Source organism: Cydia amplana, chromosome 13 (genome assembly GCF_948474715.1).
Source record: "Cydia amplana chromosome 13, ilCydAmpl1.1, whole genome shotgun sequence".
NCBI lineage: Eukaryota > Metazoa > Arthropoda > Insecta > Lepidoptera > Tortricidae > Cydia > Cydia amplana.
In genome coordinates, this window is record NC_086081.1 from 4,586,072 (window position 1) to 4,613,792 (window position 27,721).

The 27,721-nt window shown below is 41.6% G+C and overlaps 1 protein-coding gene and 1 non-coding gene across 2 annotated transcripts; both read right to left on the reverse strand.

Annotated features, from left to right (window-relative positions):
- On the reverse strand, positions 1–27,388 carry LOC134653448 (hormone-sensitive lipase). Its single transcript, XM_063508814.1, has 16 exons — positions 27,247–27,388; positions 26,866–27,168; positions 23,164–23,321; positions 21,979–22,165; positions 20,502–20,715; positions 18,461–18,651; positions 14,992–15,241; positions 13,392–13,601; positions 12,373–12,513; positions 11,489–11,638; positions 8,890–9,025; positions 6,822–6,917; positions 5,113–5,208; positions 3,745–3,889; positions 2,054–2,179; positions 1–139 (listed from the first exon to the last, which is right to left on the reverse strand). The coding sequence occupies exons 2-16, from the start codon at positions 27,166–27,168 to the stop codon at positions 47–49; spliced, it is 2,496 nt and encodes an 831-aa protein (XP_063364884.1). The 5' UTR covers positions 27,247–27,388; the 3' UTR covers positions 1–46.
- Trnat-cgu (transfer RNA threonine (anticodon CGU)) lies at positions 22,767–22,838 on the reverse strand. The gene has a single exon. It is a non-coding gene; the product is annotated as a tRNA-Thr (tRNA).
- Positions 27,389–27,721: the final 333 nt, after the last annotated feature.

The window sequence follows — 27,721 nt, forward strand, 5'->3', positions numbered from 1 at the left end:
TAAGCTGGCACTACACCGTGTCAAGGCAGGTGCCGCAGCAGCGTCATCAGCGGCGGTCGGGCGGCGCGCTCTCCAGGTCTAGCAGTTGCTTTATCCGCTCCACGCAGAGCTTGGAACCCTCGTTCGCTTCTTTGGCCATCTGTAGGAAAAAGAAGGCAGTATAATATTTTACAGTACATATGGTGCTACTTTCCCGCACTAGTGCGTAAATAATGCTTTTCGTTGCTATGTCAAATGTTTAAAGGGGCATATGTACTGTAAAACGTTGTACGATACACGTGCGAATAGGGAATTCGCAACTCGTGTCGATTTAAAACACTCGCAATATATCGCCACTCGTTTCGAATTTCCTCTTTTCCGCACTTGTATCGTAAATAACTATTTCACCACACCAACTGGTAAAGACTCTCTTGATTGTTCAAAAACTGATAGCAAAGTTGCATTTTATTCACATGTGAGGCAAAGTAATCAAATGCAAATATTGAGTTGTTTTTAAAAATGTAAATATCACTACACCTTATAAAATAAAGTCCCCCGCCGCGTCTGTCTGTATGTTCGAGATAAACTCAAAAACGACTGAACGAATTTTCATACGGTATTTAGGGTGATTTTGAGTATTATTACTTATTATTATTGGGGTGGTACTGGGCCTTTGAGTGCCGCAAGCATTGATATATTGTGACGGCCCTTTAAAGTTCATAACTAATGCCCGTTGAATCCAGAAAATTACAGATGCTTTGGGTCTTAATGTTCTGTACCTCATAGGGTTTCAATACGTGCCACCCTAATTAGTTACTTCTTTTTGAAATTAGTGGTTTTGTGTACCCGTGCGAAGCCGTGGCGGATCGCTAATATCTAAATATAACAGACTTACCAAAGCAAAGTTAAGGAAGCCATGTGGCAGCCCCTCGACCACGTCGATGCCGACCACGTTGCCGAGCCGCTTCAGCTTTTTCGCGAACATTACGCAGTCCAGACAGGGATACAAATGGTACATGTACTTTAACTTGCCCGGTGCCCAAACATATGGCCGCTCCGACGTATGAGAAGGCCATTGTACTAAGAACTTACTAAAGCAAAGTTAAGGAAGCCATGTGGCAGCCCCTCGACCACGTCGATGCCGACCACGTTGCCGAGCCGCTTCAGCTTTTTCGCGAACAACACTCAGTCCAGACAGGGATACAAATGGTACATGTACTTTAACTTGCCCGGTGCCCAAACATTTGGCCGCTCCGACGTATGAGAAGGCCATTGTACTAAGAACTTACTAAAGCAAAGTTAAGGAAGCCATGTGGCAGCCCCTCGACCACGTCGATGCCGACCACGTTGCCGAGCCGCTTCAGCTTTTTCGCGAACATTACGCAGTCCAGACAGGGATACAAATGGTACATGTACTTTAACTTGCCCGGTGCCCAAACATTTGGCCGCTCCGACGTATGAGGCCATTGTACTAAGAACTTACTAAAGCAAAGTTAAGGAAGCCATGTGGCAGCCCCTCGAGCACGTCGATGCCGACCACGTTGCCGAGCCGCTTCAGCTTTTTCGCGAACAACACTCAGTCCAGACAGGGATACAAATGGTACATGTACTTTAACTTGCCCGGTGCCCAAACATTTGGCCGCTCCGACGTATGAGAAGGCCATTGTACTAAGAACTTACTAAAGCAAAGTTAAGGAAGCCATGTGGCAGCCCCTCGACCACGTCGATGCCGACCAAGTTGCCGAGCCGCTTCAGCTTTTTCGCGAACAACACTCAGTCCAGACAGGGATACAAATGGTACATGTACTTTAACTTGCCCGGTGCCCAAACATTTGGCCGCTCCGACGTATGAGAAGGCCATTGTACTAAGAACTTACTAAAGCAAAGTTAAGGAAGCCATGTGGCAGCCCCTCGACCACGTCGATGCCGACCAAGTTGCCGAGCCGCTTCAGCTTTTTCGCGAACAACACTCAGTCCAGACAGGGATACAAATGGTACATGTACTTTAACTTGCCCGGTGCCCAAACATTTGGCCGCTCCGACGTATGAGAAGGCCATTGTACTGAGAACTTACTAGTGCGAAGTTAAGGAAGCCATGTGGCAGCCCCTCGAGCACATCGATGCCGACCACGTTGCCGAGCCGCTTCAGCTTCTTGGCGAACATCACGCAGTCGTCCAGGCACGGGTCCAAGTGCACCGTCTGAAACGTCACAATACATTACATTAAATTGTCAACTGTTGTTACTTTAGTCTAATTATATGTTTTAATGTATTACTTTCTGGACCTACATAATTAATGAGTATTCCATTGGTTTGTATACCCTTAACTTGCTGCTGGAAGAGCGGGGTCTCCTGTTACAAGTATTGATATACTTACTAGGAGGTCCCAACCCTTTCTAAATTTGTTACACAATAATGACTGTGACCAATAAACGATTTTTTCATTTTTCAATAGGGATGTTGGCGGTTGAATTTAGTAATGCTTTTAAATAGGTATATAGAATAATACGTTTAACATACCTCTCATACAACGTATTATTATTAAGTAAGAAAACTCATGTCCGGAGTGAGCACTCGACTAAGCTTACTTATTTCTCTATGATTCTCCTCATGGGTTATGACCTGCTTTTCAGAACTATTTTAGTAAACTAGCGCTGGTGGCCTAGCGGTAAGTGCGTGTGACTTGCAATCCGGAGGTCGCGGGATCGAACCCCGGCTCGTACCAATGAGTTTTTCGGAACTTATGTACGAAATGTCATTTGATACTTACCAGTCGCGTTTCGGTGAAGGAAAACATCGTGAGGAAACCGGACTAATCCCAATACGGGCCTAGTTTACCCCCGTGGTTGGAAGGTCAGATGGCAGTCGCTTTCGTAAAAACTAGTGCCCACGCCAATTACTGTGATTAGTTACGAAGCGGACCCCAGGCTTCCATGAGCCGTGGCAAAATGCCGGGACAACGCGAGGAAAATGACAGTTAATTAATTAAGTGTGGACTTTATTTACAATACAATAAGGACTACTAACCAGTATCCTGCAGGGCGGGAACCTGCTAAGCAACTGGTCGTCTGCCCAGTACGGGGACAGCAGCGGGTCCCGGGGCACGGAGAATATGAACTCGTCGGACTTACTGCGGGCGATTAGGGCGTCTAGGTTCGAACGCACTGCTAACCTAAACTGCTAACATTAACTGTGGACTTTATTTACAATGCAATAAGGACTACTAACCAGTATCCTGCAGGGCGGGAACCTGCTAAGCAACTGGTCGTCTGCCCAGTACGGGGACAGCAGCGGGTCCCGGGGCACGGAGAATATGAACTCGTCTGACTTACTGCGGGCGATTTGGTTCGAACGCACTGCTAACATTAACTGTGGACTTTATTATCAACGCAATAAGGACTACTAACCAGTATCCTGCAGGGCGGGAACCTGCTAAGCAACTGGTCGTCTGCCCAGTACGGGGACAGCAGCGGGTCCCGGGGCACGGAGAATATGAACTCGTCTGACTTACTACGGGCGATTAGGTTCGAACGCACTGCTAACATTAACTGTGGACTTTATTATCAACGCAATAAGGACTACTAACCAGTATCCTGCAGGGCGGGAACCTGCTAAGCAACTGGTCGTCTGCCCAGTACGGGGACAGCAGCGGGTCCCGGGGCACGGAGAATATGAACTCGTCTGACTTACTACGGGCGATTAGGTTCGAACGCACTGCTAACATTAACTGTGGACTTTATTATCAACGCAATAAGGACTACTAACCAGTATCCTGCAGGGCGGGAACCTGCTAAGCAACTGGTCGTCTGCCCAGTACGGGGACAGCAGCGGGTCCCGGGGCACAGAGAATATGAACTCGTCTGACGGACTGCGGGCGATTAGGGCGTCTAGGTTCGAACGCACTGCTATCCTAAAAAAATATAATAAATAAAAGTATAGGTAGTTTCACGAGAGTTGAGGTGAATGATTACACACACAGCTACATGAAGTACTGATTGAATGAATGAAATGAGTGAGTGAATGTAAATGTAAATAAAAACGCTTAGTTATATTTTTAATGAGATGGGTTCTCCGATGAGTTCTGCGGAACATGTGGCCACTGGGCACTAGAAGTACCGGTGTGAGGTGTGAATTATATGATTGCTTATCACAAAGGCGAAACCCCTTTCTCTAACTAATGTTTATAAAGTTAAAAACTATTTTTATTTAATTCCCTCGCCTTCGTGAAACTAAGCAACTTTAGCTTGTTTTCAACCGTTAGACAAACTTCGAAAATAAACTACATAGGTATGTAAACAAATTTCACCATGCGACCAAACACGGAATCTTGAATAAAATTGCATGTTATATAGCACCGACATCGATTTATATTGAGCCGAAATTTATCAGCTTGTTTTTCAAGATTTCGAGCTTGTTTCCAAACATTTTTTTGACGACGTATGACGAGTTGACGAGAAATAAATACGTTGGCTGTGTGTACATTAACACATTCATTGCCAGACCACAAAAATTTCGTCATATAAAGCTGTAGTGCCACAATCCCGACTATCGGGTCGTCCGGCCTGGGAATGAAATCATAAAATACCCGATAGTCGTGTTTTCGGCACTGAATGTGTTAAGAGCCAACAGGAGTGGTCATTTCTCCATACAAACGTACTCGACTGTTTCCTCCTTGGGTTTTGAAGCTAGAGCAATGATTTTTTCAACACAGATTAATATTGTCAATATCTGTGTCGGACCGTTTTGCTTTTTTTGATATTTTTGTTTTTTTAAGGCGCTAGAGCCCTTCAAAAATGGCCAAAATGGCCTAATTGACTATGCCGCAATGAGAGGCGTGCTATTCAAAACTGATATCAATTAGTCAAAAAAGCAAAACGGTCCGACACAGATAATGTCATAATCATTTAGACTTCCAAATTTGGTTACGATTGGTTAAGTTTTGGAGGAGGAAACAGTCGAGTACGAAACCTCGATTTTTGAGATTTTTACGCAGGGTTTTTCGCCTTGTCCTTATCGCACTAATTTTAGGAGCCACTTCCGTTAGCGAGACGGGTATATTTACCTAAAATATTTAAATCTTAGCTCCTGTTGGCTCTTAATGTAAATGCAACAAATGTAACAATTATGACTCACTCTTCCTGTGTTGTCCTGGATATGTTGTTAGAGCCTGTGATGTACGCTAGCCGAGACGACATGGCGCCCATTATACCAGTCGCCGCTTCGCTGATCCTGAAAGTAATAATTTTATTATGTTAAAAAGTAAAACTATTAAAAGTAAAAGTATTTTCGTCTCACATTATGCTTACATTATTTGTTTTTGTTTATGTTACTGTACATTTATTGTAAACTACGAGTTTGGTGAGATGTGCAATGAAGAGTATAGGGTATTTGACTGTATTTAAAATAAATTATTTTACATCATGGAGGCTGTTCATAATTTGAAATGACGTAGAGTAGGTAATTTGAATGTGACGTCACATGCAAGTGTTTCATATAAATTCCATAATAGCAAGATCGTTTCGACAGTTCGAAAAAAGAAACTGTATTGACTAGTAGTCAAATACCCTATTGTATTACGAGTATGTAGCTTAGTATGCTAGTGAGAGAGTGAGACGCAAAGCACATAGGACAAAGAAATTGGACAGGTGGAATACCAACCTTAGACCACAGGGCGGACACGCCATACATCAAAAACGATTTGCGTTTATATGTGTGCGCGGCACGTCTGTACACGCGTCATTGAGTTTCTGACGGAATCCTGACATGCTCTCACATGGTCTAATAAAACATGGTCTTCTCTTCCCAGAGTGTCACTTGCCTACGTCACAATAACATTGCCACTTTATTTCAATATAACATGTTACATGGGTACATTATATCTATGGTTAATAAGTTAATTTATTTCTTTATAATTTAATAATTTTCATTTATATGTATTTTATCTTAAATTTTACAATAACACGTCATTTTTAATTATTCGTTAGCAATATCTTCCGATTCGCGAAAAAAATTTCAGACGTTCGGGTAATTCTGTTTACACTACTGGCAACACAGGATAGCGCTGTCACATTTGACAATCCGCCATTTTGTCCCTGACCGACCGTCCTTGTCGAACGCGTGTTAATTGTTATTTCCTTCTCGCTCAGTGTCAGCAGTCGCAGTGTTTTCCAAACTTTTCACGCCGTAAGCTTGGTAATTAATGTTTTGTTACGAAAATGGTTGGCTGCTCTATTCGGAACTGTAAGAGTACAAGTGAAAAGTGCAGTATAGATTTGTTTTATTTTACTATGTTTCTACATGAATAACTTAAAATTAATGCCGTTAAAATAATTTTCACCGTTGGTTAAAATTCTCCCACATTTTAAAGTTTGAGAACCTGTAAACAGCATGATGACGTAGGCAAGTGACAGTTAGGTCATTCGCGAATCTCGGAAGAGAGTACCAGGCGGAGTATATTATTATACCATGTGCTCTCAGTAGAGCGACTTACGCACACATTCATGTCGCGGCCTGTCGCGGGCGAGGTAATCCGAGTCGGGGCGGGGCGGTGCGTGTCCGTTCTGTATGATAATACTATTACTTATTCTGTGCTTAGACGGATTCTAGCAATGGGTTTAGTGTTGTGAATAACGCTCATTACGAGGCTTAACGACTCAAACCTTTAAGACTCTCGAGGTTTAACGCCTCAAAGGCGGCAAAGACGATTCCTTACATCCATACGCGTAAAATAAATGAACACAATTCTCAAATATAGTCGAGTCTTCAAGACTTAGGAGTCTCGAGGGCTCGAGTCTTTAAGCCTAAAAATAATCGTTATTCACAGCCTTTAATGGGATACTCACCGCGTCTTGATCCTTTTCTTATTCTCCCGGTCCTGATCTTCCAGCGGTAGTTCACCAACCAGTGTGCTAGAGTTTTCCGACTCGGCCTCTCTGTGACTGGAAATTAATTTTACAGTACATATGGGGCTACTTTTCCGCACTAGTGCGTAAAATAGCACTTTTCGTGCGTATGTCGAAACTTTAAAGTGCCATATGTACTGTAAAACGTTGTTCGATACACGTGCGAATAGGTAATTCGCAACTCGTGTCGATTTAAAACACTCCCTTCGGTCGAGTTTTAATTTATCGCCACTCGTTTCGAATTTCCTCTTTTTCGCACTTGTATCGAAAATAACTATTACAGTACATATGGGGCTACTTTTCCGCACTAGTGCGTAAAATAGCACTTTTCGTGCGTATGTCGAAACTTTAAAGTGCCATATGTACTGTAAAACGTTGTTCGATACACGTGCGAATAGGTAATTCGCAACTCGTGTCGATTTAAAACACTCCCTTCGGTCGAGTTTTAATTTATCGCCACTCGTTTCGAATTTCCTCTTTTTCGCACTTGTATCGAAAATAACTATATTATTTCAAGTTCTAATTGTTTTCTGAAAAATTTCACGCCTTGTGAAAGGCTAGCTGCTAAACCAAGCTATGTTCGCAGCGATTTTGATAGTACAGACTGTGCAAGTGTTATTTAAACGTTACAATTCTATATAAGTTTGACGTTTAAAATAATCCTTCTTACATGACACTGATTTCTACCGGACAGCCAAATTTTTGTTCACGATTTTGACAATGGTCCCATAATAAATATTGTTCAGAACCTAACAATACCTACCTATCAATAGGGAATATTACGCAAACTCTGCGTAGGGGGCGCCACCCCCACAATAAGTCACAATCTAAGGGTCTACCGCAAACGAGAGAGTCGAAATTTCATCACTCTTGCATATTCGAGCGATAAAGGGGCAGATAGCCGAGTTTTCATTTCGCGTTTTCCGGTAGGCCCTTTGTAAACAAACCACCTTGATATATCATGTCATATTTGGTTGTCTGTGAAAACTTGTCGAAAAGCAGTTTAAGGGTTTAAGTATGTATAAGTTACTCTATGGTTTACTAAAGGCGCTTGAGCTACACTCTGGCGGCAAAACATTGCAGTAATACTCCCTATTCATGACGCAGAGTATGGCTGGTAATATTTTTTTTCTCCAATATGCTCGGAAATGTTCACCTTATTGTAGCAAAAATAGTACGGGAAGTTCTTCGTTATTGTCAAACTCTAATTTAAAAAAATCAAACTATCGCTGTCCTGTTCTAGCGGACGGGAATGAAAAAACACTACAGTAATAACTTATTACTGTAGTGTTTTTTACTTTTTTTAAATAAAAAACGCAAACAGCCAATTATTATAGCCGCGAGCCGCATCTATACGACCCGATCAGCTATCATTTCAAGCTATAGGATAGAGTGAGATAGTAAGATAAACGACCTTACTTGTCTCGTTCTTACAAGACCGTTGTGCTCGTGTATGATCGTGCGAAGACTGCTTAATAAAATCAAAGATTATTTTTATATTTTTTTAAGGATCTCATCCGTGTTCATAAAACTTATATAGTTTGTCAAAGAACTTTCTCATTTCAGACAGAGAGAATCATACTATCTTTGTCTTACACTAGTACTAGCACCCAAAAGTAAAGGATGGGTATAGTTCTTACTGACTGACAAATTGGTTTGACTAACTATATTGCGCAATTATATTGAATGAACGAATATCGAATGGTACTGACTGGCAGAATAAATTTGTACCCTTAACTTTTAAAAAATAATTAAAGAGGGAAATTGTTTTTGACATTTTTGATGTGAAGGTTCGATTTGAGTGATGCTTGATGCTTAAATAATTATTATTTTACCTTATTTCCTCGCATGTTTGGAGCAAAAGCACTATATATGCCTCGGCAGGAATAGCAATTCGTGGATTCGTCTTCATTGACAAAACCGAAACTCATCCACGAATTGGCCTTTCCCGGCCTCTGCAATAATGTACTATTTACCCTGTATGTGAATGACGAAATCATAATAGTACCTGTTCTCGTCCTGGGCAATGTTGGGCTTGATGACGGGTATGCGGCGCCCCTCGGAGTCCGTGTCGCTGTCCAACACGTAGCGCTCCAAGAAGTCCGACACAACTTGTTGCGACTTGTCTTCGGGCGGCGAGAAACCTTGAAACCAAATTAACAATAATCTCAGGGTAATTTTGAGAGACAGCGCCAGGGCTGCCAGATCGTAGAATTGGCTACGAATTTCGTATAATCGAATTTTTTTCGTATCCATTACGTATAGTTGGTCAATCGGTATAATTGGATCCGAAAAAAAAACACCGATGTCAAACTACTGACATGCTTTAAAAAACAGTGTGCCAATACTGTTTATACGATTTAATGGAACGGCAACTACTTAAACACACGTCAACGTGAGCTATAACCGCGAAATTTTAAGTTCGCAAATTGCGGGCATCGTTCTCTGTCACTCTTATTACGCCTTCATTGGAGTAAAAGAGAAAGATCCCCGCAATTTGGGGCTTACCGCGAAAACAGATTTTCGCCAGTTTTATAAAATCGATTTAAAATTAATCGTTTTTTATTTTTATTTTTTACTCGTATAATGCAATCGAATTTCGTATAATTGCAGGCACTGGATCGTATAATCAAGATTTATGTACTGGCAGCCCTGGACAGCGCTTTAATTTTTAAACCGATGGACCAATAAAAAGATGAAAGCGTGCTGGCAGCTAGGATTGAAAACAGGTAGATATTATAGGTTGTCAAAGGACTGTCTCATTTCAAACATAGAGAGAATCATACTATCTTTGTCTAACACTAGTACTAGCACCCAAAAGAAAAGGATGAGTATAGTTTTTTTTGTTCTTATTTACTGACAATTTGGTTTGACCAACTATAGCGTTGCTTATCGATTATTTACACAGGTAAAAAAGTATCGGATTTCTCTAGGGGTACGGGTCATTGGTTTGATTTTCTAGTTCGTGTTAATTTTAAATAGAGTTAGGTACCTATTATACCTATAGAAAAGTAGATTAAATAATGACATTGTCCTAATGACTAATGAGTCTGAGTTTTGATTAGCTTATGAGAATATAGGTACCTACCACTATTTATTTACACTTTACACTGTAACTGGTACTAATTAGTAATCTGATCTGATGATCTGTTAATTGCTGACATTATGTGGCTTTGGCGGTGAGCGCCAGTGCAAAGAGGAATAGAAAACCGGTCAAGTGCGAGTCGGACTCGGGTTCCATACATTAAGTCCGACTCACGCTTGACTGCACATTTCTATTATGTTTCCTGTCATCTATAGTTAAAGAACTATTGTGTGTATTTTTTTCAAAATTTTAAACCCAGTAGTTTCGGAGATAAAGAGGGGTGGGGGGAATGTTCGTACAGACAGACAGACGCACGAGTCGTATAAGGGTTCCGTTTTTTCCTTTTAAGGTACGGAACCCTAAAAAGCTTAGGCCGTTTTGAAGTGTTGTGATGAGCGCGAGTAGGTAGGTAAATTTAAGCGGTGTGAAAAACTGCGATTAATAAATGTAATGGGCGGTACAAATGAGGTGCCTCTCGAGTTATTGAGTGTGATACATCCAGACTTACCAGAGGCGGTGTGTTCGCTTTGTAGCGAGGCGGCGCTAATGGTAGTGTCGGAAGACTGGCGCCGCTCGCTGCCGGACTTATGAGCTTGAAGCTCCGCCAGGTCCGACGGTGAAACCTCCTCGAATGATGTACGAGTTATTTTCAAAGTAGCGACGATATTCCGGCTTACCAGTGGCGGTGTGTTCGCTTTGTAGCGAGGCGGCGCTAATGGTGGTGTCGGAAGACTGGCGCCGCTCGCTGCCGGACTTATGCGCCTGAAGCTCCGCCAGGTCCGACGGAGACACCTCTTCGAATGATGTAAGAGTTATTTTCAAAGTAGCGACGATATTCCGGCTTACCAGTGGCGGTGTGTTCGCTTTGTAACGAGGCGGCGCTAATGGTGGTGTCGGAAGACTGGCGCCGCTCGCTGCCGGACTTGTGCGCTTGAAGCTCCGCCAGGTCCGACGGTGAAACCTCCTCGAATGATGTACAAGTTATTTTCAAAGTAGCGACGATATTCCGGCTTACCAGTGGCGGTGTGTTCGCTTTGTAACGAGGCGGCGCTAATGGTGGTGTCGGAAGACTGGCGCCGCTCGCTGCCGGACTTATGCGCCTGAAGCTCCGCCAGGTCCGACGGTGAAACCTCCTCGAATGATGTACAAGTTATTTTCAAAGTAGCGACGATATTCCGGCTTACCAGTGGCGGTGTGTTCGCTTTGTAACGAGGCGGCGCTAATGGTGGTGTCGGAAGACTGGCGCCGCTCGCTGCCGGACTTATGCGCCTGAAGCTCCGCCAGGTCCGACGGTGAAACCTCCTCGAATGATGTACAAGTTATTTTCAAAGTAGCGACGATATTCCGGCTTACCAGTGGCGGTGTGTTCGCTTTGTAACGAGGCGGCGCTAATGGTGGTGTCGGAAGACTGGCGCCGCTCGCTGCTGAACTTATGAGCTTGAAGCTCCGCCAGGTCCGACGGAGACACCTCTTCGAATGATGTACGAGTTATTTTCAAAGTAGCGACGATATTCCGGCTTACCAGTGGCGGTGTGTTCGCTTTGTAGCGAGGCGGCGCTAATGGTGGTGTCGGAAGACTGGCGCCGCTCGCTGCCGGACTTATGCGCTTGAAGCTCCGCCAGGTCCGACGGTGAAACCTCCTCGAATGATGATGGACCCTCGCTTATGCCTTCTGCGAATGAGTAATATATAAAAAAATTGAAATGCAAATGTACAGAAATATTCAAAGACACATCAATTTATTTTTACTAACTCTTTATAGGGCAATGTTCTCAAAAAAGAGCGGCTTATAACATCATCTTTCTGTATTTTTTCTTGCACAGAATTTTCAGGACATTTTGGCGATGGATGAAGTTTGAATTGAGGATTTTTCAGTCTTGCTCGTTAAAGGATTAACATTTTCATGTTGATTTGTGTGCGTTAGAACCAAGATACGATACGCTCTTATTCTCTTAAAAAAATCATTCGTCAAGATCATTTTGACCACCTGGCCCGCTTAGCAACTTCTGCTGCTGACTGGACAGCTTGTTATATTTGATAGACGTCTATGAATAACGTCAACGTCACTATACTTTGTTCTTCAAATAAACACATGTAAAAGTTTACAGCTCAAAACACTTATACTGTTAATACATAGTCATATACATAACTATCCCTAGGATCTTTATTTTGCCTTACAAAGGTAGAGATTTTTAAAAAATCCTGAAACTATACTAATTTACATAGGTAGAGTTTAAAAAATAAAAAAATCCTGATACTATGTTGTAAATCCTGATACTATACTAATTTGCATAGGTCGAGTTTAAAAAAATCCTGATACTATGTTGTAAGGAAGGCCACTTGTCCGCAAATATGTCTGCTATTTGGACTGTAGCTAAGAAGTTATTTAGTAATTCTATACGTTACCTTGTGAAGGGCTGACTTTAAGAAAGCCGTTGCTGTCTAGAGGCGTGATGGCGTCAGAGGCTGTGTGGCCAGGCTTGGTACAGTTGCAGTTTTTGTGATTGCAACTCGTATTGCCACTGCTAGGGTTTGGACATGCGTACGCTGCGGGCAAATATATTTTTTTAAAGATTTTTTATTGAACATAAGAAAATAAATTTACATAACTATTTGATCGTAGACAGCTGCAGTACTGTAGCATATAGATGAGACATAGATTAAGATATAAAAAGACTTGCAATAGGTTATTAGCCAAATCAGTTTCTTTTTTCGAACTGTCAAAACGATTTTGCTGCTATGGAATTTACATGAAACACCTAGCATGTGACGTCACAATCAAATAACCTACTCTTTGTAGTTTTATACGGGTTTTAAAATATAAATTGTGTGTAAAAATAACTGCTATCTACGTTTCTCTATTAATCTAGTGGTGCTTTATGTATGGTGTAAAATAATTTATTTTAAATACAGTCAAATACCCTACATAATGTATAATATTGTAGCAGTAAATTAGACCAGATTAATGGCGCTCGAACATATGTACAGTACATTGCATTGTCACAGAAGGAAGCCACTTACAAATTTAAATTTTCTGCCAATCCGAAACCGAGCAGGGCTTCTTTGCTTGAAGACTTTAGCTGCGTTTCCACCAGAGATGTGCGGGGGATGTGTTTGTTAAGAACCAACGAAATAATTTATTTTCCTCGCTCAGCGTGCAGTGATATTTCCACCATAATTATATGAGGAGGGAGGCTCTAGCGACATCTACCGTAACTGTCTTACACTTCTTAAACGTGTTAGGCTCACTTGCACCATTCCACTAACCCGGGGTTAACCGGTTAAAACTAGAGTTACCATGTTTGCCAGTACAATTTGACACTAGGTTAACGATTTAACCGCTTAACCACGGGTTAGTGGGAAGGTGCAAGGTGGTCTTACTCTTCTTATACTGTAGTTACTAGAAACGTTATTTATAAACGTACCTTTAAGGCATCTCATCATGAAACCAAACGGCAGTAGTGGGTCCATCAGACACAATAGTCGCGCGGGACTCGGTGTGAAGCTAACTAATAATGGAGCGTATGCCAGGAACAATCCTTCTGGACTCCTCAGACTATTGGATAGGATCTTGAGCGTGCAACTGGCTAGGAGATTCGCGCCTGCTGAATCACCGGCGAAAACTATTCTTTTACCTGTAGAATATTAATTTAAATGATACCATAGAGAAATATAGTAAGACAAGAGTGCTCACTCCATACATCAGTTCAGACTATAAATTTCAGTGTCTACATCTAACATCGAGTAGCGGAACTATCAGTACTGCTACTTGACAATAGATGTAGCACCAACCGGAAAGTCTTATCTCAACAGCATAAGACTTTCCGGTCGGTGCTACATCTATTGTCAAGTAGCAGTACTGATAGTTCCGCTACTCGATGCTAGATGCTAATAGTCTTTTTGGTACTAAAACTGATGTATGGAGTGAGCACTCTATGTATTTTTTTCTCTATGATGATACATGATAACTTCGGTTAAGATCGGTTTTCCTAGGATAGCGGTGCCGTCATATAGCGGCCGTCTCCATACTAAATAATACGGCTAAATATGGATGTCGTAGTATTTGTATGGGGACGGCCGCTATATGACGGCACCGCTTTCGGAGGAAACCAAAGTTTTACTGCGATAGTTGTCCATGAATAGGGAGTATTACTGCAATGTTATGCCGCCAGAGTGCAGCACTAGCGACGTAAGTATACCATAGAGTCACTTATACACACTGTACCTTAAACTGTTTTTTGACAAGTTTTCACAGGCAATAAAATATGACATTGATACATCAAGGCGGTTTGTTTGCAAAGGACCTACCGGGCAGGGATCGGATACCGGTATTTTTTGTATGGGAACGGAAACGGTATTTTTTCGTTCTTTGCTAATTACTTCATTTCTAATTGGGCAATCTAATAACACAACTGAGTCCTACATTTCGAGTATAAAATAATTCGAAAAATATGGTTACTTCTAAGTTTTTGCAAAAAACCGGTTCCGATCCCTGCTACCGGGAAACGCGAAATCGAAACTCAGCTATCTGCCTCTTTATCGCTCGAATATGCAAGAGTGATAGAGAGCGATAACAAAATTTCTACTCTCTCGTTTGCGGTAGACCCTTAGATTGTGACTTATTGTGGGAGTGGCGCCCTCTACGCAGTTTCGCGTAATATACTCTATTCTTGAATTTTGAAGTAAAAAAAAAAAAGTAGATAAAATGTAAGGTTCATTTAGCGATTGTTAGCGTATAATATAGGAAACTATACTGACCAGTAGTACCAATAGCGCTAAAATTATTCAGCATCCAGCAATAAGCGTAGAAAACCTCCTCTAACGCCCTAGGGAACGGCGCCTGCGGTGCCAGACTGTAGTCCACAGACAATATAGGCACGTTCAGCTTGGCTTAGATTGCGACTTATTGTGGGAGTGGCGCCCTCTACGCAGAGTTTGGCGTAATATTCCCTATTCTTGAATTTTGAAGTAGATAAAATGTAAAGGGGATCGCTAAATGCGTATAATATAGGAAACTATACTGACCAGTAGTACCAATAGCGCTAAAATTATTCAGCATCCAGCAATAAGCGTAGAAAACCTCCTCCAACGCCCTAGGGAACGGCGCCTGCGGTGCCAGACTGTAGTCCACAGACAATATAGGCACGTTCAGCTTGGCCGCCCACTCCCGGAGGTACATCTCGTGGGACTTGGAGCTCTGCGCCACGAAGCCTCCGCCGTGGCAGTGGAATAGGACTCCTTCGGCGGCCGGGAGGGACGAGGTCGCTTCGCCGTTCTGGGAAAAAAGTGAGTGAAGCTTGAAGGACGAGTCGGGCGAGGTTTATAACCAGATTTATTTATTTATCGTATGGCATTAAAGTTACTGGATTCAATCCAAACACTATCCTAGAGATCGATGTTTGCACTCTTCAGATACTCGATGGCCCTTTCACTGAGGTTCGTGAGGTCTTCGATCCGTCCGTTGAATTTGGTGAAAGGGCATTCTAGAACAATGTGTTCGACTGTCTGCTCAGGGTCACCACAGGCGCACTGGGGGGAGTCACACCAGCCCCATTTATGCCAATGGTAGGCACAGTTTCCCACGCCTGTTCTGATGCGGTTCAATTGGCTCCATACCCGGCGCTGTTTGTCGAAGCCAGGTGGACGTGCTTTTGGGTTGAGTGTGAAAAGTTGTTCACCCTTAAGTTGTTGGGCACTCCACTCGGTCATCCATGAGTCGTGTATGTCCCACTCGTTGTCAATATGCACCATCCCAAGAGCTGGCGGGTTACGAGACTTGAGTCGTTTCTCTCCAAAGTCAGTGAGGTCTTTATGGATAGGCAGTGTGGGTTGACATTTGGTTTTTATAGCCTCTCGGAGCTGGCACTTTTTTCGTCGCAGGTGTGGTGGTTCTATCGCGCTAAGAGCTGGGAGCCAGAATGTTGGAGTGGGTTTGAGGCAACCAGTGATCAGCCGCATGGTTTCGTTCAGCTGTACATCCACGGAACCAGCATGTGCGCTGTTCATCCATACGGGGGCACAGTACTCGGCCGTAGAATAAACCAGGGCTAGCGCCGTAGTACGCAAGCAGGATGCAGAAGCTCCCCAAGAGGTTCCAGTAAGCTTTTGGACTATGTTGTTCCTGGTCCTTATTTTACTCTTCAGCTTCTCGGTGTGCAGTCGGAATGTCAAGCTTCTGTCGAGTGTGACACCGAGGTACTTTGGGGCATTGTTGTGCTGTAAGGTGGTATCACGGAATTTAACTCTCAGGGTCTTATGTGCGAGCCTATTGGACAGGTGAAAACAGCAGACTTCGGTCTTAGAGGGATTTGGGCACAGACGCCAGCGGGTGAAGAAGTCGTCCAACTTCGCCAGATCCTTCTCCAGTATGGGCTCCGATGACTCCATGCTCCGCTGCTGGGTTACGAGGGCAAGATCATCGGCATATCCAAATTGGCGTGATACAGTGCCGGGGATGTCATGTAACCAGTATAACCAGATTCGTAGAAGTGATGGTTTTTCTGATGATGTTTATTTAAATGAGCGGATAATTAAGACGGTTAAACGATTCGATATTGTTAATATTTAAGAGAAAAAGCGGCCAAGTGCGAGTCGGACTCGCCCATGAAGGGTTCCGTATTTAGGCGATTTATGACGTATTAAAAAAAACTACTTACTAGATCTCGTTCAAACCAATTTTCGGTGGAAGTTTACATGGTAATGTACATCATATATTTTTTTTAGTTTTATCATTCTCTTATTTTAGAAGTTACAGGGGGGGGGGGGACACACATTTTACCACTTTGGAGGTGTCTCTCGCGCAAACTATTCAGTTTAGAAAAAAATGATATTAGAAACCTCAATATCATTTTTAAAGACCTATCCATAGATACCCCACACGTCCATACGTTGCATTTCATCAAAAATAATATTGGGAGGTATACCCATGTATGATGAAAAAAAAATTTGAGTTTCAGTTCTAAGTATGGGGAACCCCAAAAATTTATTGTTTTTTTTCTATTTTTGTGTAAAAAATCTTAATGCGGTTCAAAGAATACATCTACTTACCAAGTTTCAACAGTATAGTTCTTATAGTTTCGGAGAAAAGTGACTGTGACATACGGACGGACAGACGGACAGACAGACAGACATGACGAATCTATAAGGGCTCCGTTTTTTGCCATTTGGCTACGGAACCCTAAAAAAGTGAGTGAAGCTTGAAGGACGAGTCGAGCGAGGTTTATAACCAGATTTGTAGAAGTGATGGTTTTTCTCATGTTAATTTAAATGAGTCGGTATTTAAATGAGAATGGTCGGCCAGACAGACAGACAGACGCACGAGTGATCCTATAAGGGTTCCGTTTTTTCCTTTTGAGGTACGGAACCCTAAAAATAGTGAGTGAAACTTGAAGGACGAGGCGAGCGAAGTTTAATAACCAACCAGATTTGTAGAAGTGATGTGTTTTCTCATGATGTTTATGTTTCAATGAGCGGATACCTAATTAAGGCGGTTACACGATTCATTCGTATGAATTCTTCGCTTTTCTTAGTATTTAAGAGAATAAAGGTCAGATATAATGTTCAAAACACGCCCCAGAAAAGTAACGCCGTAGAGGCGATATTGCTGAAAGCTGACGTGTAAAGTTTCTTGTTTAAAAGATTTTAACCGATCACAGAAAACTTTCCTTTTTGTTAAAAAGGGGTAGGGTAATTCGCCAGTAACTGGCCACCCTAAACTAAAAATTAATACTATACACCTATAAACAGAATACATTTTAGTATAAGGTGGCTAGTTATTGAAGGCTGGCCAGTTATTGAAACTTTATACTAAAATTAATTCTGTTTATAGGTGAATAGAATTCATTTCAAAATGAATTCTGTTTATATGTGAATAGAATTAATTTTTAGTTTAGGGTGGCCAGTTATTGGCCGGTGGCTAGTTACTGGCGAATTACACTATACCGACAAAACACAATTTAATTTCAAAAACGTGCAGATAGGTCGTATTTCAACATTTCGAAGTGCGTCCAGACCTAGCGAACGCGCTTGTATGCAAAAAGCTCGTTACCCGGCTATCTACTCATGTGGATAAAATAGAGAGTTTTAAACGATGACGCATTCACCAGGCGGCTTAGCCAAGGTGACAATCGCTATCGCTTCGCCATCGAATCACTTTGTGTCTCTATCGGTCTTCCATATTAGTGTGACAGTGACAGTTGCATTTCGTTCGCTACGGCACAGAATAAATAATAGTCTTACTAAGTACAGAAGACTCACTCTCTAACAAAACGCGTCTGTTACGATCATCACAGATATTGCCGCTAGGTGGCGACAGCGCCACGCGCGGCTTATGGCTTTCCCCAAAATTGGGGCCGAACGGATGTACTTTTAGCTACCTGTAGCAAAGCGACGAAATCGCGGAGTGAGACACGCCTGGCTACGGAGCGTTAGCGATTGGCATGTTGTCTTTACTTCTTACTTCATATCATATTTTAAAGTTCCATATCAAACTTACCATACCGATTCTCTTATTAACACTAATAAGCCTAACGTTAAGGCTCTGTAGGCCGAGATGCACGGTGGGCGGTAGGACGGTCAGCTCCTTCCCCTCTGTGGTGGTCACCGTCACCGGTTCAGGTGGTATGGTGATCACTTTGTTCACGGCTACCGTTGAGGACATTAGGCTGGGCACGCGTTTCATTATTTCTGTAAAGAAAATAATAACTTTTGAAATGTGGATGTTAAAAGTGCATCAATACATAATTATGTAGTCGTAGTTTTACAAAAATCTCGCAACAAAACTTTGTCGGTGCTAGATTCTACAGCTACGCGCAACCTTTTTGAGGAGGATTTGCAAAAAAACCGGCTAAGTGCGAGTTGGACTCGCGTTCCAAGGGTTCCGTACATTAAGTCCGACTCACGCTTGACTGCACATTTCTAATAGGTTTTCCTGTCATTAGACAAAGAACTATTTTTTGTATTATTTTCAAAATTTTAGACTCAGTAGTTTCGGAAATAAAGGGGGGGGGGGGGTCGGACAGACAGACAGACGGACGGATCCTATAAGGGTTCCGTTTTTAGGGTTCCGTACCCAAAGGGTAAAAACGGGACCCTATTACTAAGACTCCGCTGTCCGTCCGTCCGTCCGTCTGTCACCAGGCTGTATCTCACGAACCGTGATAGCTAGACAGTTGAAATTTTCACAGATGATGTATTTCTATTGCCGCTATAACAACAAATACTAAAAACATAATAAAATAAGGATTTAAGTGGGGCTCCCATACAACAAACGTGATTTTTGACCGAAGTTAAGCAACGTCGGGCGGGGTCAGTACTTGGATGGATGACCGTTTTTTTGCTTGTTTTGCTCTATTTTTGTTGATGGTGCGGAACCCTCCGTGCGCGAGTCCGACTCGCACTTGGCCGGTTTATTTTTCCTTTTGAGGTGCGGAACCTTAAAAATTAGTACATGTAAATGAAGTCGCACAAATGAAATGAAGTTGAAAAAAAGTCACTGTATAATAGTAGTTTATGCAACAGTGATATAATAAGGGTTCTTAAAATTCAAGGGTCGAAGTTACAAAACGAGACGTAGTCGAGTTTTGTAAAAAAAGACCCGAGAATTTTAAGAACCAGTTATGAGCTGTTGCATACATTACTTTTTCTATGACAGCTGCAGCAAAAAAAAAAAAAAAAAAAGAGTTATTATTAAAAAAAGAGAGTTATTATTTAAAAAAAATTGAGTTATTATTTAAAAAAAAAAAAGAGTTATTATTGTAAATGAAAACATACCTCTTTCAATCAAGATGATCGGAACTTGTATCTTTAAAAAAAATAAAGCAGTTGTATTATACTCATAAGATGACTGCTAGCAGTCATCTTATGAGCCTATAGACAAAGCATTCAAATGACATTGCTTTAGATATCACTGTCAGTCATTTAATTGACACATTTAAGTGCTGGAGTAGAAAAAATTATAAACACTCTAGTGGCCTAGCAGTGCGGCGTGCTGCGCCCAAACCGTAGTGGCTTAGAAGCCCGGCTCGAACCAATGAGCCTATAAATAATAACAAGTAAGGCCTTGTCATACTGTGTTCCGGTACGTGGTTGGCAATCAAAAATGTTTTTGTCCGAGTTATAAGTTTATGCATATCGTCGGCACGACACGTATGCGCGACGGAGTACTGAAATAAGTCAGTCCTGTTAGTTCGACCATAGAGAAAAAAATACATAGAGTGCTCACTCCATACATCACTTTTAGTACCAAAAAGACTATTAGCATCTAGCATCGAGTAGCGGAACTATCAGTACTGCTACTTGACAATAGATGTAGCACCGACCGGAAAGTCTTATGCTGTTGAGATAAGACTTTCCGGTCGGTGCTACATCTATTGTCAAGTAGCAGTACTGATAGTTCCGCTAGTCGATGCTAGATGTAGACACTGAAATTAATAGTCTGAACTGATGTATGGAGTGAGCACTCTTGTCTTACTATATTTCTCTATGGTTCGACGGAGGAATGTTATGTTATAACAGAGGATACACAATGACATTACCACTCTCAGCCAGGAACCAGAAGGCCTTGCAGAACTCGACGCTGGCCGACTGCGATATGTTGACTATCCTGCGCGCGCGCATCTCCGGGTCGATCAGGTACTGCCCGCCCGTCCACACCGAGCTGATCAGGTTCCCGTGGCTGTAGTACGCCTCCGAGAACCCAGCCATACAGATCGATATGCCTTTCAATATGCCGCGCATTGACGGTAGGAACTGGAAATGAACCGCTTGATCACATATTGCATTTCATCAAATACTCGTATAAAAAATAATAAAATAATAATAAATAATAAATAAAACGTTTATTCAGAGATCTTTCTTATAACTAATTACATATATTCTTCTGCCAAACCACAGAGTGGTTTGTTGGCAGACGAGGCTCCTTTATGTATTTGCAAGCTAGGTAGCTGATAGGTAACTTAAACTTAGGTATCTACTTAACCCTTTACCTCATGCTTTAAATGTATCTAAACCGGATATTTTTATACAGATATGTGATATATCACATCAAAAGATGTCTTATTTTGGGATATCATATTAGATTAGGCTAACAAAAATGTCAGGCCTTTGTCATAATACTATCAAACATTTCAGGCAATGTCAGATGAAAACAATAATTTACTTGTAAGAGTGGTGTTACACCTACCTGTCTAATTTCTTTGCCCAATTTTCATTGCGTCTCACTCTCTCATTAAGCAAAATGTGAGAGGCAAATACACATTGGACCAAGAAATTGGATAGGTGGAATACCAACCTTAGATTGATATTTATTAAACTAACCAGATTTAGTCAAATATTTTTAGATTAGAGTTTTAACAATGTCAGATTCTGTCAGATTAATCTACCAGTAATGTCAGAAAAGGGCAGACTGCCAAGAATGTCTGATTTCGGTCTATGTCAGACGATGTTACATCGGATAGTGTCAGGCCTTCAGACAATGTCAAACATTGTCACATCAACGTAACTTTAAGTCACAAAATAAATAATAGTACTACTAGGTACAGAAGATACACTCTCTAACAAAACGCGTCTATTATGACAGATATAACAAGTGTGAGCAGGCGTCCCCGTTCCGTAGCGGTGCGACTACTATGGCTAGACACCAAAATGGGTGTAGGCCGCATGTACTTGTAGGTACTTGTAGCGATGCGACGGCGCGGAGTGAGCCACGCCTGCCTTAGTTACATTGACGTATAATATCTAAGGACGGGCTAATGGGGCACTAAAAATGGTACAAGTTCAGCGGTGCTACTCACGAATTCCAGCCAATCGTGCAGTCTGACGCAACTAGTTGCGACCAATAGCGCGCGTAATGCGAACTCGTTAACCAATCGCGCGCGTGATGCGAACTCATCTACCAATCGCGTTGTAGAGATTTCACGCCGCTGTACTGGCCCCTGTCATGCCTCATTATTATTGGCCGTAAAGCTAGTCTCTAGATATCTATGTCAATGCTTAGTTACCAACTCGACCGACCTGGAACCCGAGACACCGTCCGTAGAAGCAGTACTGGTTGATGGTGTCGGCCTGCGAAAACAGCTCTTCGGGGGAGCGCGCCTCGGACGGGAACAGGTCTCCGGGCGGCGCCCAAGACAGCAGCGTGTGCACGTGGTGCAGGCACGTGCCGAGCGAAGCGAGGAGTTGCCCGCACGATTCTATTTCCCTGACGACACAAACTGTACAATCAGACGAACTTGAATTTAACTATTTTTCAGGTATTTTTTAGTGTCGCCAGAGCTATAGGTGAATTTTTGTCGTTGTAATAAGGTTTACTGTTGTTTTAAGTAAGTTAACTGTGGCAATTATCGTAACATCGAGTCACGACTCTAATTTTGAATTAGTATAATTAAACATGTAAATGATAATTAAAAACGTGGTACTTATACATTAATCATAAATGTCAATAAGCCCGGTCGGATTTGAACGCCCAAGTTTTCGGCAAAATTATACAATCGGTTTACTGTAAGTAACTATGTTAACTATCTGTAATTGTAATATAATGACGTATAAAATGTAAATTTTATGAATAAATAATTGAATTGAATTGAATTGAAAGTAACTTCTGCTGCTGACGGTACATATACAGATTTGATTGTATTCTTAGCAGACACATTCCTTGACCTAGTGTTTATAGAGCGGACATAAGGAAGACGCGTGACTAATAGATGACGTCAACCGCACATGCACGCCAACTGTCCTAACAACAATGATTAAAAACTGAAATAGATATCATACACTAAAGAAAATGTGACCAGATCCACCGATGGCCGAGGCGGGAATCGAACCCGCGTCTTCAGCTTACGGGGCTAACGTCCTGACCACTAGACCACCCGGCCCCGGCGGTGCCCGTTCCAAATTCCCTGGTGTATGCTATCTTTGAAAGGCTAGGCGCCTTTGACCAACTCTAAACTTAAGTAAATTGTTATTTTAAGATCCCCAACGGTAGAAAGTTTTGTCAGCCCTCATTTTCAATAAATTGCAACATTGATAGGTATTTGATTATAATTTACTTAACAATAGTTCTACCACGTTAATAGTAATCATAATTAAAATTTGCCGAGTGTTGACGTCAAGTAAAAATTAAATAATCTGCAAAAAATTAGTTAGCAAGTCAAATTCGGACAAAAAACTTCGGCGAACACCGACCTAAAGCTGTCTTACCTCACGAAATACCCTTTCCGGAACAGCAAAGCGTCCCTGCCCGTGCAAACTTGCCGACTCAGCTTCAAGCCGTGCAGTACGCACGAGTCCACTACAGAGACGAAACTTCTGTAACCGTTGCCGGGGGATACCGCATCGAAGTCGTACTGAGGCGCTACCTGGGGAAATTTTATGAATTAAGATGTACAGTCAGCAGCAGAAGTTGCTAAGCGGGCGAGGTGTTCAAAATGACCTTGACACGCTCTTATTCTCTTAAGGTTCCGTTACATAGGCGCGTTTTCCGGGCGCGGCGTGAGCGGGGCGCGCCGCTTTTACATATAAAATGCTCACGCCCCGCTCACGCCGCGCCCGGAAAACGCGACTGTGTGACGAAGCCTTTAAAAATAAAGTCGCGTCAAGATCATATTGAACACCTCGCCCGCTTAGCAACTTCTGCTGCTGACTGTACACACAGTACACAGGTACAGATATAGTGCATGATTGTTTTCCATCGTATTTTCTCGGAAACGTTAGTATTTGTCATGTTTATCAGTGAACCTCAGAACTTTTTGTACTGATACTGACTGAAATAGCAAGACACGTTGGTACGTTTACGTAAAAACACAATGGAAAATAATTATATATGCACTAAATCTGTATCTGTATAGTATGTTACACACCTACTTTATATAGGTACTGCCACAGAATAAATAATAGTACTAAGTACAGAAGACTCACTCTCTAACAAAACGCGTCTGTTACGATCAGCACAGATATGGCCGCTAGGTGGCGACAGCGCCACGCGCGGCTTATGGCTTTCCCCAAAATTGGGGCCGAACGGATGTACTTTTAGCTACCTGTAGCAAAGCGACGAAATCGCGGAGTGAGACACGCGTGGTACTGCCCAGGAAAGTAAGGAATGTGTTTCTTATTTACTGGCCGAGGTGTGTATACTATTTTTCTGTTCCAGAGACCCGAAAAGCGGCAATTTCGTTTAGCGCAGCCTGCTGAAAGTTTTCGGCACGGAAACAGAAAAAATATTTGTAGTTTCATAGTTTGTGAAAAGCAGATGGAATTAATACATTCTATTTCTTGCCTTTACATATTCAGAATAATGTCAATATTTAAGTTGAATATTGCCAGATAGTATCATGCTCGTGACTGAAATTATTGTGATACAAAATAAAGGAAACATATACAAACCTTAAAAAAAAATACAATACAATATTAAGGCACACTTTGGTCATTATTAAAATCGCGCTAACGTAAACTCTTCAATAATACTCGTATTACTCAAAGAGTTACAGAAAGATCTGATCAGGTTTAAGATTCATTAAAAGGATCAATTCTGAAATAATTAGAACGGACAGAGACACAAATCATTGACACACATACACACATTAGCACATTACCCATGTTAGCTGCGGAAATACCAAGGTGAAATTTCTAATGAATTTCTATGTATTTTTCTATTTATTTCTATGTTTTTTCCTTTGCAGTAAAACACATGCAGACTCACACACTCACACACTAAAACACATACACACACACACACACATGGACACGTGCGCACAGAGTAAAGTGCATAATCCACTAATTTTTATAGTTATTAATTAGTCATTATTTGCATGAAAGCTAGCTTAATTAGTTTAGTTGCCCACCTCAACTTAAAGTAGTATATTCATAATTAACTTGTATTGTAAATTTATACTATCTCATGTACTCGTATTATAGTACCACCTAGTTGTTAATTCGTTTTGCTATTACTGTCTCACCACAGTCCTCACAACACAGGCTTGACCTAGTGTGAAGGCTACTGTTAATCTAACTGTAATGTAACATGTGTATTATACATGTATAATTACCTACTTTTGTCAATCTTGCTAGTTCTACTTGGTTAATAAAGAAATTTTGTATTTTTGTATTTGTATTTGTATTTTTATACCCGATGCAAATTATGTACTAGGTATACCCAGATGCCACATGTCTTAGTAAACAATAGGTAATCGTGAACTTGTAACGCTATGTGAGTGGCCAAGTCAAGCATGTGTGTCATTGTTTACTTTAGGTATATCTTATCAAGTAGGTGTCATTCATTTGAATTAAATTTTCAATAAATAATGCTAATAAACGTCGAGTCTAAAGTCCCATTGTTTACACAATGTGCAAAGATTAAATGATTTATGATTAATTACAAAAACATGAATACAGATTTATTCATAGGTATAAAGGTGTAGTACCACGGTCCCTACTATTGGGTAGTCCGGCCCAGGAACGAAATCATAAAATACCCGATAGTCGGGTTTTCGGCACTGAATGTGTTAAACTTTTTTATCAGTAAGTAATTGAACGGAACATCTTAGGTATTACATTGTCACTATACTTAATAGTATAATACACATGAAAACATTGACATGAGCTCAAGATCAGTACAGTAGTAATAAATTGTATTAACATAATTACTACCGTTGTTTATCTTAATTAGATCACCTATGGCCTACTGCATGTGTCTGTTAAGAGTCATTGACTGAGTATTTATTTTATTTATAAACCTTAACTTTGTCCAAGAGGAAAACAGACACACCCTTGTAGAGTCTATTGTTCTTGTATATGGTATATTCACGGACATTGCGGACTTATCGTAAGGCCGAGTAAGCCAGCCTTGGGCGGCCAGATACCTATTTGGGGTGGCAATCTATATGATGGGTGATGAGAAAGGAGCGGCTAACTAGCTAAAGAACGACAAGGATTGGAGCCTGGGCCGGCAAAGACTGTAAATCCACCACTGCCCATATGTATTGAAAAGCGCCTACAAACAGACAACCCGCCTAGGTCACTGGTAGTGAATGAGTTAAAACTAAGATGTAAGTATGACAAATCTAATTTGGTTCAAAATAATTCATGACCTAACTATTTGAAACAAAATATAAATCACCATTTTCAAGTCTAAAATTTTAAAATGGAGTTGGTATTTTATTATCAACCCTTTTCAAAGCCAGCGAACCGTAAACCAAAAGACCCTAAAAATAACTTGGGCCTTACAATCTACAATATCTAAATGAAGTGATGGACATGAGTTTTTAAAAACATTTGTAGGTAAAGACTCCTGTTAATTAAGACACAATTTTCCAAGAGAAATCACATATAAAAAGCTCTCTCGAATTTGGTTCAATTTTTAAAACAAGCTTGTTATTTCCTGATTTCTTTCAATAGTCTTGTGTTGAAAACATGACATAAAGCCAATAATGACACAACTATATAATTAATGCATGTCATTTGATGTAAAATTCTCTTACTATTGACTAACTCATAATTACTTAAACTTAAGGCCCTGGTCTCCTATTTTATGCTGTATGCGGCGTCTGGCGTCAGCGTCAACGTTTTTGAACAAAAAAGACGCTGACGTCGACATCTAAAAAAGATGCTGGTCTCCTGGTCGCCTGGGCCTAACAGTGCCTGTACTGTCTTCCTTGGACTGTAAATATCTTGTGCTGTATTAATATTGCACACCTCAAAACATGTTATGATATTATGTTGCACACATCAGTATATTAATAGGGAATGCTCCCGGTACTGAGTTTGTATGGCGAGAACCAGGAATTCCCTGTTCTGGTACTGTATTTGTGTAGAAAACCAGTACTGGAAGCACTCCCTAGTATATGAGCAGACCCTGGGCTTGTTTAGGACCAGGAAATAACTGATATACCAAGTTTTCAAGCTTACCTTGCGCACATGATCCACCAGCGGCCAAACAGTGTCTATATGATCCATGAGCGTCATGAACCCCTGGTACAACCGCTGCCCGTTCTCGCTGTCGTCCGGCTGGAAGAACGTCGCGTTGTTCTGGCACGAGTCCTTCAGCGCCTCGTACATCGCGTACGACGGCGGAGCCCCGTCCGCCGTCTCCTCGCAGCACAGCGCCGCTTTTGCCGGAGACTCCGTAAACGACATCTTCCAGTATTTCGAGTACCTCACCAAGCCGTAACCAATCCCGCGCGCCCCGCGACTAAACAACTTCAGTTTCATCTGCAACGATTATAATATAAACACCTCACGCACTTATTTGTTATGCATGATATTGACTATTGAATGATGAATAATTACAGAATGCGCCGCAATGTGAGGTTACTGCCATTGTGTAACGATTTTGTTGAGCTGCTGTCAACCAACTTTATTGGTTATACAGCTGTTCATTATTGGTAATGGAGTTAATTGACGAAATTGCGAATACTTCGCCTTTTCGCAGCGAGTCAAGGCAAAACGACAGATTGACAATTGACATTGACAGTTTTTGGGTTACAGAGGACCTACCGCGAACCACGTTCGTCGTGTTGTCTACTTGTCAAACTTACGTAATAATTTATAAGTGCGACAAAGAGGCAACACGTCGAACGTGGTTCGCGGTAGTCCCCACAAACTACTAAGAACCACGGATTTAGAGTTAATAAACTGGATCGAGTACATTGACCAAAAAGTTTGTCCACATGAGAAGTCAAACTAGAGCCCTGCATCTCGTTCTAATTAGGGTGACCATAAGACATCTGTATGTGGGATATTAGGATAACATGGAATATATCAG